We start from the raw sequence: 12,758 nt of genomic DNA, 5'->3' as shown, positions 1-12,758 counted from the left end.
TGAAGCTCAAATTCTTAGTCCATTCCAATTTTGTCTTGAAAATAACATGTCGATTTGGGATTTTAAGATCTGGTTAGGAACTTGCCTTCTCCTATTGAGAGTAACTGTAATTTCTTTTTATACATAACATTTTTTTATACAACTCGATCCCTGATTAATTATCTTTTGGTCACTAATTATATGCTCTATCATTAATAAAATCAAATTTCTGTCACGTAATTATAATCTATAATAATATAATATTCAGGTAATACACAATTTCCTCTTTAACTTCTTTTTCCTTTCCTTTGTTTGGAGTACTTGTTTAGCACGGGCTCTAATTTCTTCAGGGTCAATCTTAGACTGAGGGCGCACAACAAATTCCAATGGAGTTGCTTCTGGCCTAGAAGCACGTTGCCTTGAAGATGATTGGCCAGATCTTCGTTCCCTTTTAAAGAAAAATAAATAAATAAAATTGAACATCATGAGTATACTGTGAAACGTGAAAATAGCATTGGAAGAATGGATGTATGGAAAAATACAAGAATTTGTCTTCCATTAAACTTACCTTGAAATATCCAAATCTAGATCACCATCCGTACATTCCATCCATGTAGAATTATTCACTGGCCTGCCAAGGAATCACAGAGAAATCCAAATAGAGAAAAATCAATATCAAAACACAAATACAAACTTACATATTAGGCATATAGAAAAATTGACAATACAGGGACAACAAGAAAGTACCTCCTTATTGTTGGCCTTCGGAAGGCCCGATCATCATTAATGTTTCTCATGTCCTCAAACCTCGTACTCTTATCAAATATGGGTCGACTCTGTATTTGTTTTCAAAAGTACAAGTAAAAGTTAATATTTCCAACAAAAAAAAATGTTCAACATAAGTATAACCCAAGGTTTTAACTCCTAAAACAGGAAAATATGCCACTTATGACTTTTCACTAGCAAAATGAATGCAGACTTTAGAAGAAAGGCAGGGTAAACAATTTAGTAAGCCAAGAGTTGAAAGTCGGATAGCATTACCCATTTATCAACCAAATCCTTAGCAAGTTTTCTGTTGGATCTGGTTTCCTCGTCAGATTTTGATAAGAACATAATCACCTATACAAAGACATATTGGACTGATCAAGTTTTTGCCCAGTTAAAAAATTGCAAACAAAGAGTTAAATAATAAACATATTGGTGCACAACAAGATTAACCTTTGCAAGACCACTTTTCTTCAATTGCTCTCTTCTATCATACTGTTCCAGATCAATTGGAAACTGCATGGAAAAAGGAAGCATTTCAGGCTAGAAAAAATGTTTCCACATAATCAAATAGTACTAATGAGTTTTGGCTCAATGGTACGGGGATCATCTCCATGACTGTCAGGACTCTATGAGTTAGAACCCCAATCAGAGCCAAATTAAACAAAAAAAAAAAAAAAAAAAAGAAGCAATAGTAAGGGACATCTACATACGTCAGTCAAAATCGTCAAAATTGCTGCACGTATATTTATATTAGGCAAACTTCCATCTGGAAGGGGTTCAAGCCAATTTTTTAAAAGAGTTAGTACCCCATGATCTATGAATTCCTGCTGGAGCTGCTTCCTGCACCAGAATAATTGAAAAGAACAGAAGAATTATGAATTCCATGGAAGCAAAAACAGACCAAACACACTTGTGGCAGAAACCAACTTACTTTGAGAGAACCTCAGTAAGAAGTGGTGACTTTTTAAGTTTATTGATGGCAGGTTTTCCCCGTCTATTTAATTCTGCATCCTCTTCAGCTGTTACCTCAAGCTCAGCCATGACATTCTCAACTAACAGCGCTATTTCTGCAGGACTTTTCTCATTCTTCTTCTTTTTCTTACCCATTTTGAAAAGCTGTTTTATTTCATCATCTTCCTCACCCTCCTCAGCCTGGCAACAGCAGAAATCAAAACAAGATTTAAAAGTCAAGAACTTAATAGACACCAAAATAAATAAGTAGTGCAAGAACCAGATATTTTAATAGATAGTTCAGAAGATGCAGCATCAGACACTTGAATCAACTGTGAGAATGTATGAGAAAAAACAAATGTAGGATTGCCAAGGGCTTCAATAGTAAGGCGCAATAGATGAAGTTCGCATAGTATTATTAAATCAAGAGGGAAAATAAAGACTAACATGAAATGGAAGGTCGGCAAATAGAAAACAATGAAATACTAACCTGAGGAGCATCACCGGGACAGCTTGGTTCATTGTCACTCACATATCGATCAGCAGGATCTAAAGCACTGTCATCTATGAAGTTGTCATCTTCTACATTCCTGTGACCCTCTTGATCATCCTATTACAAGCAAAATCATAGTTAGATTAATCTTTAATAATGATAATGAACCAACAGGATGTTCTCAAGAAAGATCTATAAAATCTCACAGCCTTCAAAAATAAGGCAGTGAGGGTTGAACTTAAGCATAGTAATGCATAAACAATCATAACAACTAAACATGTAATCAAATATTTGTAACACAGAAGTTTGACATTGATACAAAATATAAACCAATGTAAAACTTTAATGAGCAAATAAACAGAACAGGAAAATTAAACAGTTCAGAATATGCAGATCCAAATGTAAACTTTCATATAAATCTACCAAACAGACCTCAACTCATAAAAATACCAAATAGCAGAAGTACAAGGATCTCCAATTTGCCTTATACAAAGAAATACTAGTTACTTAACTCCAATATTAAAAGTCCATACGCTCAAATGACATTGAAAGCAAACAATTTAATTAAAGGATAAGAACAAGATTGGCAACAGGAATTCTAACCAAGGAAGAAAATCCTCTCTCTACGAACTAACACCAATTTCTATTAATTTACTATTCATCAGTCACCACCATAGGCACTAAGAGAACATCAAATGGGTAACAAACAAAATCAACGGCATACAAAGTATCAGATGTAAATTAAGCCAACCGACAAAAAAAAAAAAAAAAAAGAAAGAAAAGTAAAAAAAGAAAGCTTAAAACCTCAGAATCACCGCCAGCAATAGTATCCCACATCCCCTTGACCTCACCATCTTCCTTTCCGGCCAGCTTCTCTGAATACATTCCCTTCTTCATCAATCCTGATTTTGAATGACTTCCCTCCTCCCCCCCACTAATTCCATACTTCTTCTCTCCCTTGCTAACCTTCTTCCTCTCCTTCCCACTAACCTTCTTTCTCTTTTTCCCTTCCGTCGCATACTTCCTCCCAAAACCCTCTTCTTCATCCTCAACGGCCAACTCAGGCACCACAAAACTACCCTTTTCCCCCATCACACAATTGCTCCGGTCAGATTGTGTGACAGCCTCTATGATATCAGCGAAGAGAGTTGTATTTCACGTTTACTTTACAAGCTTAAGTTGATCCGTGCGTTCTTTCAGGAATAATGTTATATATATAGGGTGTCTTGAACCTCAAGTCAGTGTATAGATTAGGATTCTACGGTAAATATCAATATTAATCCCTATAATTATTCAAGACTCACATAAAAATTATCATTAAATCCCTAATAAATATTTATATTTTATCAAAGGTCTCCATTTAATTTTAGACCCGTAATACTTATCCATTTTTTTTATTGTTTTGCTAAATATAATTGATTGGTTTTTTTTATATATAATATAATAACAATGATAATAAATTATTGAGTAAAAAAATAAATATATCAATTAGGTGTTTTTTATTCAATAATTTACTATAAATATTATAATATGTATGTGGACAAAATGAATAAATATTGTAAAGAAAATAAAATGGATTGAAAAATAAAACTTTATGATTGAAACAATATAGAAAGTAAAAATAATCATAAACCCTATAGCCAAAGAAAAATAAAATAGTATCTTTAAGATTAAGAAGTAAAATGATAAGAAGAAAAATCTTTGATGTTTAATAATTATAAATCGTATAGCCAAAGAAAAATAAAATTGTTATAGTGATTTTTTCTATAAGTATTAAACATTTATGTTGGTAATCTATAATAAATTAGTATTTTAATAAGATTTCTAATTGAATTATATCATAATTCATAAATTATTCATAACTAAGATATTACTAATACGTATTATGTTCAACTATTGAAAATACAATGATCAATTTAAATAATAAGCATTGATCTTTTAGTTATTTTAATTGAATTATTTTTATTATTTTTTAGAATTGTATATTAATAAGAGTTAGGTAACATAGCTCAATCAGTCATAGATATCAATTTATCATTTATTATTTAATCATTTTAGTATTTTATTAATAGTTTTATTTGAACTATTTTTAAAATTTTTAGTAACTCAAATTAATATAGATTAAATTTATATATTTTCTATGAATTGAGTTAAAATATTTTGACATATACTTCGTGTTTGTTAACTGAAATTTTAACTTTTTGTAATAACTAGTCGTTATATATTTTCTAAAACTTATTTGCGTTTAGAAACAGAAATTCATTAACAACTTTGCATTTCTAAAAAGATTAATAGTTATGTAAATAGAATATAATCAAGCAGAACTTCAGAAAATAAAAGAAGATAAACACAGAGATTTATAGTGTCCGACACTAACTCACCTACATCCACTCCCCAAGACTCATCTTAAGATCCTCCACTATATTATCTCTTTTCAAGGGTAAGAGACAAACAACTTTCAAGGAAATAGATCAACACCTAGATCTAACTTTTGTCCCATTAGATTTTTCAAAGGTTCTAGTCAATCTCAACCCTCTCTGTTGTTGCAGAGAACAGAAACTCATCAAGACATTAGAATCTTAGACAAAGAGAAGGTCGCTTGATAACCTATTACACTATAGCTTTTCACCTAAGCTATTACACAAAAGTTTTTCATTTAAAAACCTCTAATCTACAATAGATTACAAAATCTGTATAGACAGAAAGAAATGCAATTATAAGCATGGGAAGAACGGAAAACAGATTTAGAAAAGATAATTAAAGTTCAGAACTGTTCTTCAAAAAATATTTTTATTAAATTTTCTTTTCTCTTAAAAATATTTCTTGAAGCAAATAGACGAAAAGAAATAAGAAGGTTTTAAGAGAGAGCTTTGAGAGATTTAAAACTTTTAATCAATGGACTCTTACTCTTATAAAAACCTCTACGTTTTCAAAAGAAGAAAAACATCATTTATAGGAGAAATGAAGATCACATTTTTAGAAAGCGTTGATCTTTAGCTTTAAAGAGTATTTAGACTTTCCAAAGATAAAAAGATATAAGAATCTTTTGTAAATACTCAATTATTTGTTATCAAAAATATTTAAGTCAAAATCTTTTTCATTTAGGTAAGTAGAATAAAGAAAAGATTTGACTTTCTTTATATAAGGTAATTTCTGACAATAAAAGATATGTAAATCTTTTTCAAATATTTATTTATTTGTTGCCAAATATAATTGAGCCAAAATCTTTTTCATTTAGGTAAGTAAATTTAAAAAGATCAAGATTTGACTTTTATTTTTAAAGTAATTTTCGAAAATGATTTTTGAGAGAAAAAATATTTTTGTAATTATAAAAGAATGTTCTCTCTATCCTACAATATACCCTAAGATACTAAAAAAAAAATCTTCAATAATCTTCATTGTCTTCAAAGAATCTTGTATTTATAGGAACTTGCCTTCTTTAGCAATTTTCATATTTGAAATCTGCATAAAATAATATTAGCACACACAAGAATATTAAATTTATTTGTTTTGCATAATCATCAAAATCTCAAGATAAAATTGACCCTTGAGCCAACACCTATCACTACCAAGCGACTTAAAAGGAGCCATAGAATTGAGCGCTAGATATATTTCATCTGCTATAAAGGCAGCATTAAGCGAATACAAAGCTGTGGAAGGAATGGATGGGAATCGGCCAGACCACAGAACTGAAAAATCAGGAAGAGAATCCTTCGAGTATAACTGCAAGAAGAAGGTCCAACCCATCGACTTCAGGTTCACATTATTAGACATCCAATTCCCATCCCCATCTTTAAACCGATGAATAGTAAGCTTTGATTTTCGCACCATAACCGAAAGATGGTAGAACATAGTATTCTTGTTACCTGAAACATTCCACTCTTCTCTAGACTTTTGAAACCAAAAAAGCTATTCTTGTTTAAGAACATCTTCCAACTCCTTCAAGAGATTTCATAAATTTTTGGGTGCAGGGTCAAGTTAGCTCTTCTTATTGCACCCCTCAATTTAAAATTTTTCCCAGTTTTTAAATAAAATATTATAAAATACAAATTTTAAATTGTAAACAATATTGTGAATGTTTATTACTATTACACTATAAGGGTAAAATATAGTACCTTTCCCCAGGTCATTTTATTTTATATATGCTAAAGTCACTCTATGGAATATAGTTTTTTGAAATGAATATCGATGTGCTATGTGTCGTTATAATTTAACAACCTTAATCTTAGTTGTAAGCTACAATAATGTTTCCTTCCTTATAAATGAAGACAATCTCCAATTTTCTAAAGCATAAACTAGTTTTCCTTCTTTAATAACTTAATATATTGTTAAATTTTTTACTTAAAAAATAATACTGTAATTTTTTAAGAAAATCGAAAATAGAAAACAAAAAAATTACTTTTTTCTTAAGTAAATTATTGAATTTTTATTTTTGTAATTAAATTCTTTACTTGAATTGACAACAAGTAACTCATCATTTACTTTATTTGTTGAGAAATTAAATATTGAGATCCTTGTTAGAGACATATACCTTTTTCAGTTAAAATGTAATACATCAACCAATATACAATACATTTAAAAGTGGTAGATATACTCATCAACTTTGTTAAAGAAATATATATATCTAACCCAAAAAAAAAAAAAAAAAATGTATACATGAAATGTAAATATATAACGATCTATTTCCTTAATAATTTTTTTTCAAAATTATTATTTTATAAAATTATCATGAGTCCATTGGGCCTGCATATATTAGGAGTGTCTAGGGATAGATTGGATAAACCGGACAGTGTCCATTTAGTCCCAAAAAAAAAAAAAATGAGAATAAGAAGAGTTTGGAAGGGAAAAACAAACATGAAAAGGATAAAAGAGAAATATAAGAACTAAGAAGGTTGGAAAAAAAAAGGGAGTTAAAGGTAACTTGAACATAATTAAGCAATTTGGTTTGTTTGTAAAGATTCGCTACAACTACAACATTTGCTTTTCCTATTTATAGGGTCCTAGCAGTGACCTCCAAGCAAGTTGCTCCTTTTAAAAACTATATATAAAAATCCAAAAATGTCCTTAAAGCAATTTTTACAATTTATGGGTTTTAGGAGGCCAAATGGCCCTCTTGGCACTATCTTAATTATATAATAATTCTTTTTAAACTTTGCCAATTCAAGCCTCTTGTTTAAGCCTAGTTTTGAGGGCTAGAATCAACGATGCCCCCTACACGTGGGCTTTATTACTTTTGAAGTCTTCTGCTTTATTAGTTTTAAAGTGAATCAACAATGCCCCCTACACGTGGGCTTTATTACTTTTGAAATCTTCTGCTTTATTAGTTTTAAAGTTCTATGTGCACGGTTAAGTGCCACAGGATTGTCCAAGGGACACATCAAATTACTCATAAGGTCATGCCTTTAACAATGTTTGTTTTGGGGCTTTCCTTTTTTGTCTATTATAAATAATGACTTTAGACACACATCTTAGTACTTCATCCCTTCTCCTTTTTTTCTTTTCAAAACCAATAATTTTTCTATTTTCGACCCTTCCTCCTAGTTGTTCCTTTCTAGCTAGCCAAAAAAACTAGCAACATTTCTTCAATCTATTATCTTTTTTCCTTTTCAAAATTGATAGTTTTCTATTTTCAACCCTTCCTCCTAATTGTTCATATCTAACCCATCATGACATCCAATTAGGATAATCCGGCTTCTTGTGAGACCGTAACTAGCCAAAAAACTAGAAAGATTTATTCGATCATTGATCTAGCTAGCCAAAAAACTAGAAAGATTTCTTCTATCATGGATTACATGATCTACATAAATCTTGATATGAAGCTCAAATTCTTAGTTCATTCCAATTCTGTCTTTAAAATAACATGTCGATTTGGGATTTTTAAGATCTGGTTAGGAACTTGCCTTCTCCTATTGAGAGTAACTGTAATTTCTTTTTATACATAACATTTTTTTATACAACTCGATCGCTGATTAATTATCTTTTGGTCACTAAATATATGCTCTATCATTAATAAAATCAAATTTCTGTCACGTAATTATAATCTATAATAATATAATATTCAGGTAATACACAATTTCCTCTTTAACTTCCTTTTCCTTTCCTGTGTCCGGAGTACTTGTTTAGCACGGGCTCTAATTTCTTCAGGGTCAATCTTAGACTGAGGGCGCACTACAAAGTCCAGTGGAGTTGCTTGTGGCCTAGAAGCACGTTGCCTTAAAGATGATTGGCCAGATCTTCGTTTCCTTTTAAAAAAAAAAATAAAAAATAAGATTGAGCATCATGAGTATACTGTGAAACGTGGAAACAGCATTGGAAGAATGGATGTATGGAAAAATACAAGATTTTGTCTTCCATTAAACTTACCTTGAAATATCCAAATCCAGATCACCATCTGTACATTCCATCAATGTAGAATTATTCACTGGCCTGCCAAGGAATCACAGAGAAATCCAAATAGAGAAAAATCAATATCAAAACACAATTACAAACTTACATATTAGGCATATAGAAAAATTGACAATATAGAGATAGCAAGAAAGTACCTCCTTATTGTTGGCCTTCGGAAGGCCCGATCATCATTAATGTTTCTCATATCTTCAAACCTCGTACTCTTATCAAATATGGGTCGACTCTGTATTTGTTTTCGAAAGTACAAGTAAAAGTTAATATTTCCAACAAAAAAAATGTTCAACATAAGTATAACCCAAGGTTTTAACTCCTAAAACAGGGAAATATGCAACTTATGACTTTTCACTAGCAAAATGAATGCAGACTTTAGGAGAAAGGCAGGGTAAACAATTTAGTAAACCAAGAGTTGAAAGTCGGATAGCATTACCCATTTATCAACCAAATCCTTAGCAAGTTTTCTGTTGGATCTGGTTTCCTCGTCAGATTTTGATAAGAACATAATCACCTATACAAAGACATATTGGACTGATCAAGTTTTTGCCCAGTTAAAAAATTGCAAACAAAGAGTTAAATAATAAACATATTGGTGCACAACAAGATTAACCTTTGCAAGACCACTTTTCTTCAATTGCTCTCTTCTATCATACTGTTCCAGATCAATTGGAAACTGCATGGAAAAAGGAAGCATTTCAGGCTAGAAAAAAATGTTTCCACAGAATCAAATAGTACTAATGAGTTTTGGCTCAATGGTACGGGGATCATCTCCATGACTGTCAGGTCTCTACGAGTTAGAACCCCAATCAGAGCCAAATTAAACAAAAAAAAAAAAAAAAAAAAAGAAGCAATAGTAAGGGACATCTACATACGTCAGTCAAAATCGTCAAAATTGCTGCACGTATATTTATATTAGGCAAACTTCCATCTGGAAGGGGTTCAAGCCAATTTTTTAAAAGAGTTAGTACCCCATGATCTATGAATTCCTGCTGGAGCTGCTTCCTGCACCAGAATAATTGAAAAGAACAGAAGAATTATGAATTGGTGACTTTTTAAGTTTATTGATGGCAGGTTTTCCCCGCAAAAACAGACCAAACACACTTGGGGCAGAAACCAACTTACTTTGAGAGAACCTCAGTAAGAAGTGGTGACTTTTTAAGTTTATTGATGGCAGGTTTTCCCCGTCTATTTAATTCTGCATCCTCTTCAGCAGTTACCTCAAGCTCAGCCATGACATTCTCAACTAACAGCGCTATTTCTGCAGGACTTTTCTCATTATTCTTCTTTTTCTTACCCATTTTGAAAAGCTGTTTTATTTCATCATCTTCCTCACCCTCTTCAGCCTGGAAACAGCAGAAATCAAAACAAGATTTAAAAGTCAAGAACTTAATAGACACCAAAATAAATAAGTAGTGCAAGAACCAGATATTTTAATAGATAGTTCAGAAGATGCAGCATCAGACACTTGAATCAACTGTGAGAATGTATGAGAAAAAACAAATGTAGGATTGCCAAGGGCTTCAATAGTAAGGCGCAATAGATGAAGTTCGCATAGTATTATTAAATCAAGAGGGAAAATAAAGACTAACATGAAATGGAAGGTCGGCAAATAGAAAACAATGAAATACTAACCTGAGGAGCATCACCGGGACAGCGTGGTTCATTGTCACTCACATATCGATCAGCAGGATCTAAAGCACTGTCATCTATGAAGTTGTCATCTTCTACATTCCTGTGACCCTCTTGATCATCCTATTACAAGCAAAATCATAGTTAGATTAATCTTTAATAATGATAATGAACCAACAGGATGTTCTCAAGAAAGATCTATAACAGCCTTCAAAAATAAGGCAGTGAGGGTTGAACTTAAGCATAGTAATGCTTAAGTTACCAAATATTTGTAACAACTAAACATGTAATCAAATATTTGTAACACAGAAGTTTGACATTGATACAAAATATAAACCAATGTAAAACTTTAATGAGCAAATAAACAGAACAGGAAAATTAAACAGTTCAGAATATGCAGATCCAAATGTAAACTTTCATATAAATCTACCAAACAGACCTCAACTCATAAAAATACCAAATAGCAAAAGTACAAGGATCTCCAATTTGCCTTATACAAAGAAATACTAGTTACTTAACTCCAATATTAAAAGTCCATACGCTCAAATGATATTGAAAGCAAACAATTGATTCCACATACCCAAATTAGGATACGAACAAGATTAGCAACAGGAATTCTAACCAAGGAAGAAAATCCTCTCTCTACAAACTAACACCAATTTCTATTAATTTACTATTCATCAGTCACCACCATAGGCACTAAGAGAACATCAAATGGGTAACAAACAAAATCAACGGCATTCAAAGTATCAGATGTAAATTAAGCCAACCGACAAAAAAAAAAAAAGAAAAGAAAAGGAAAAAAAGAAAGCTTAAAACCTCAGAATCACCGCCAGCAATAGTATCCCACATCTCCTTGACCTCACCATCTTCCTTTCCGGCCAGCTTCTCTGAATACATTCCCTTCTTCATCAATCCTGATTTTGAATGACTTTCCTCCTCCCCCACACTAATTCCATACTTCTTCTCTCCCTTGCTAACCTTCTTCCTCTCCTTCCCACTACTTCCAGCCCCTTCCTTCACCAATTTCTTTCTCTTTTTCCCTTCCGTCGCATACTCCCTCCCAAAACCCTCTTCTTCATCCTCAACGGCCAACTCAGGCACCACAAAACTACCCTTTTCCCCCATCACACAATTGCTCCCGTCAGATTGTATGATAGCCTCTATGATATCAGCGAAGAGAGTTGTATTTCACGTTTACTTTACAAGCTTAAGTTGATCCGTGCGTTCTTTCAGGAATAATGTTATATATATAGGGTGTCTTGAACCTCAAGTCAGTGTATAGATTAGGAATATTTATATTTTATCAAAGGTCTCCATTTAATTTTAGACCCGTAATACTTATCCATTTTTTTTATTGTTTTGCTAAATATAATTGATTGGTTTTTTATATATATAATATAATAACAATGATAATAAATTATTGAGTAAAAAAATAAATATATCAATTAGGTGTTTTTTATTCAATAATTTACTATAAATATTATAATATGTATGTGGACAAAATGAATAAATATTGTAAAGAAAATAAAATGGATTGAAAAATAAAACTTTATGATTGAAACAATATAGAAAGTAAAAATAATCATAAACCCTATAGCCAAAGAAAAATAAAATAGTATCTTTAAGATTAAGAAGTAAAATGATAAGAAGAAAAATCTTTGATGTTTAATAATTATAAACCCTATAGCCAAAGAATTACTCATACATCTTATGTTCAATTATTGAAAATACAATGATCAATTTAAATAATGACCATTGATTTTTTAATTCTTTTAATTGAATTATTTTTATTTTTTTTTTAGAATTGTATATTAATAAGAGTTAGCTAACATAGCTAAGTTAGTCGTAGATATCAATTTATCATTTATTATTTAATCATTTTAGTATTTTATTAATAGTTTTATTTGAACTATTTTTAAATTTTTTTAGTAACTCAAATTAATATAAATTAAATTTATATATTTTCTATCAATTGAGTTAAAATATTTTTACATATACTTTGTATTTGTTAACTGAAATAACTTTATTTAATAACTAGTCGTTATTCCGTGCTTCGCATGCTAAAATTTATATATTGTTTAATATTTTTTTTTTACTAAATTACATTACTATTTTAAAAAGCTTTTAATTTTTCAATTATAAAATGATTGACACTTCCAAAACTTAACCATCTAAATTATCTCTCTTTTGATTAATAAATTTATAAAAGAAAACAAAAAGTATGAGCAAAACTTCTATATGAGCAAATCATCTACATGTATGAACAATTGCCAAATTAATAAGGTACTTTTGATAAATTTAGTGTGATTGGTGGAGTTTCAATTGAAAATGATTTTACTACATCATTTAAGGTTTAAAAACTACAGTACCTTTAATTATAATATAGTATTTTCATATGAATTCTAAGTTAATAATTGATTATGTACTTGTGAAAAAGCAATCTTCTCTCAGATATCCTACACGGGATAAAATAAACAAATCAAAAACAATTTCATCCAAAAAATAAAATTATACTACCTTTTTCTATTGATCT

At 30.7% G+C, this 12,758-nt stretch overlaps 2 protein-coding genes across 4 annotated transcripts; both read right to left on the bottom strand.

The window, feature by feature from the left end:
* Window positions 1-3,373, bottom strand: LOC110008588 (protein IWS1 homolog 1). 2 transcript variants are annotated; one of them, XM_089716084.1, is made up of 9 exons: window positions 2,996-3,373; window positions 2,189-2,308; window positions 1,679-1,899; window positions 1,458-1,587; window positions 1,198-1,260; window positions 1,021-1,098; window positions 727-815; window positions 548-610; window positions 1-427 (listed from the first exon to the last, which is right to left on the bottom strand). In XM_089716084.1, the coding sequence occupies exons 1-9, from the start codon at window positions 3,281-3,283 to the stop codon at window positions 244-246; spliced, it is 1,236 nt and encodes a 411-aa protein (XP_089572210.1). In that variant the 5' UTR covers window positions 3,284-3,373; the 3' UTR covers window positions 1-243. The 2 variants fall into 2 exon arrangements, with proteins under 2 accessions (XP_089572210.1, XP_089572211.1); XM_089716085.1 differs by having other exon boundaries at window positions 1,554-1,587.
* Window positions 3,374-8,100: 4,727 nt separating this feature from the next.
* On the bottom strand, window positions 8,101-11,464 carry LOC149492615 (protein IWS1 homolog 1-like). Of its 2 annotated transcripts, none has more exons than XM_089716067.1 (9): window positions 11,042-11,464; window positions 10,226-10,345; window positions 9,716-9,936; window positions 9,562-9,595; window positions 9,204-9,266; window positions 9,027-9,104; window positions 8,734-8,822; window positions 8,555-8,617; window positions 8,101-8,433 (listed from the first exon to the last, which is right to left on the bottom strand). In XM_089716067.1, exons 1-9 carry the CDS (start codon window positions 11,348-11,350, stop codon window positions 8,250-8,252), a joined length of 1,161 nt encoding a protein of 386 aa, XP_089572193.1. In that variant the 5' UTR covers window positions 11,351-11,464; the 3' UTR covers window positions 8,101-8,249. The 2 variants fall into 2 exon arrangements, with proteins under 2 accessions (XP_089572193.1, XP_089572192.1); XM_089716066.1 differs by having other exon boundaries at window positions 9,466-9,595; window positions 11,042-11,463.
* Between the last annotated feature and the right edge of the window lie 1,294 nt (window positions 11,465-12,758).

The sequence above is a fragment of the Jatropha curcas genome, chromosome 11, assembly GCF_041381405.1.
Source record: "Jatropha curcas cultivar XTBG-Jc1 chromosome 11, XTBG_Jcur_1.0, whole genome shotgun sequence".
Lineage (NCBI taxonomy): Eukaryota > Viridiplantae > Streptophyta > Magnoliopsida > Malpighiales > Euphorbiaceae > Jatropha > Jatropha curcas.
The sequence above is the reverse complement of the archived record's forward strand: the minus strand, read 5'-3'. Positions and strand labels throughout refer to the sequence as shown.

Coding starts and splice junctions, on each gene's coding strand:
- LOC110008588 (XM_089716084.1), bottom strand. CDS start 3,283: ATGGGGGAAAAGGGTAGTTTTGTGGTGCCTGAGTTGGCCGTTGAGGAT. Junction 1,261..1,457: donor TTTTGACGATTTTGACTGAC/GTATGTAGATGT, acceptor TTTTCCATGCAG/TTTCCAATTGATCTGGAACA. Junction 1,099..1,197: donor AGAAAAGTGGTCTTGCAAAG/GTTAATCTTGTT, acceptor GTCTTTGTATAG/GTGATTATGTTCTTATCAAA.
- LOC149492615 (XM_089716066.1), bottom strand. CDS start 11,350: ATGGGGGAAAAGGGTAGTTTTGTGGTGCCTGAGTTGGCCGTTGAGGAT. Junction 8,823..9,026: donor AGGATTTGGTTGATAAATGG/GTAATGCTATCC, acceptor AAACAAATACAG/AGTCGACCCATATTTGATAA. Junction 8,434..8,554: donor CTGGATTTGGATATTTCAAG/GTAAGTTTAATG, acceptor TTTTTTTAAAAG/GAAACGAAGATCTGGCCAAT.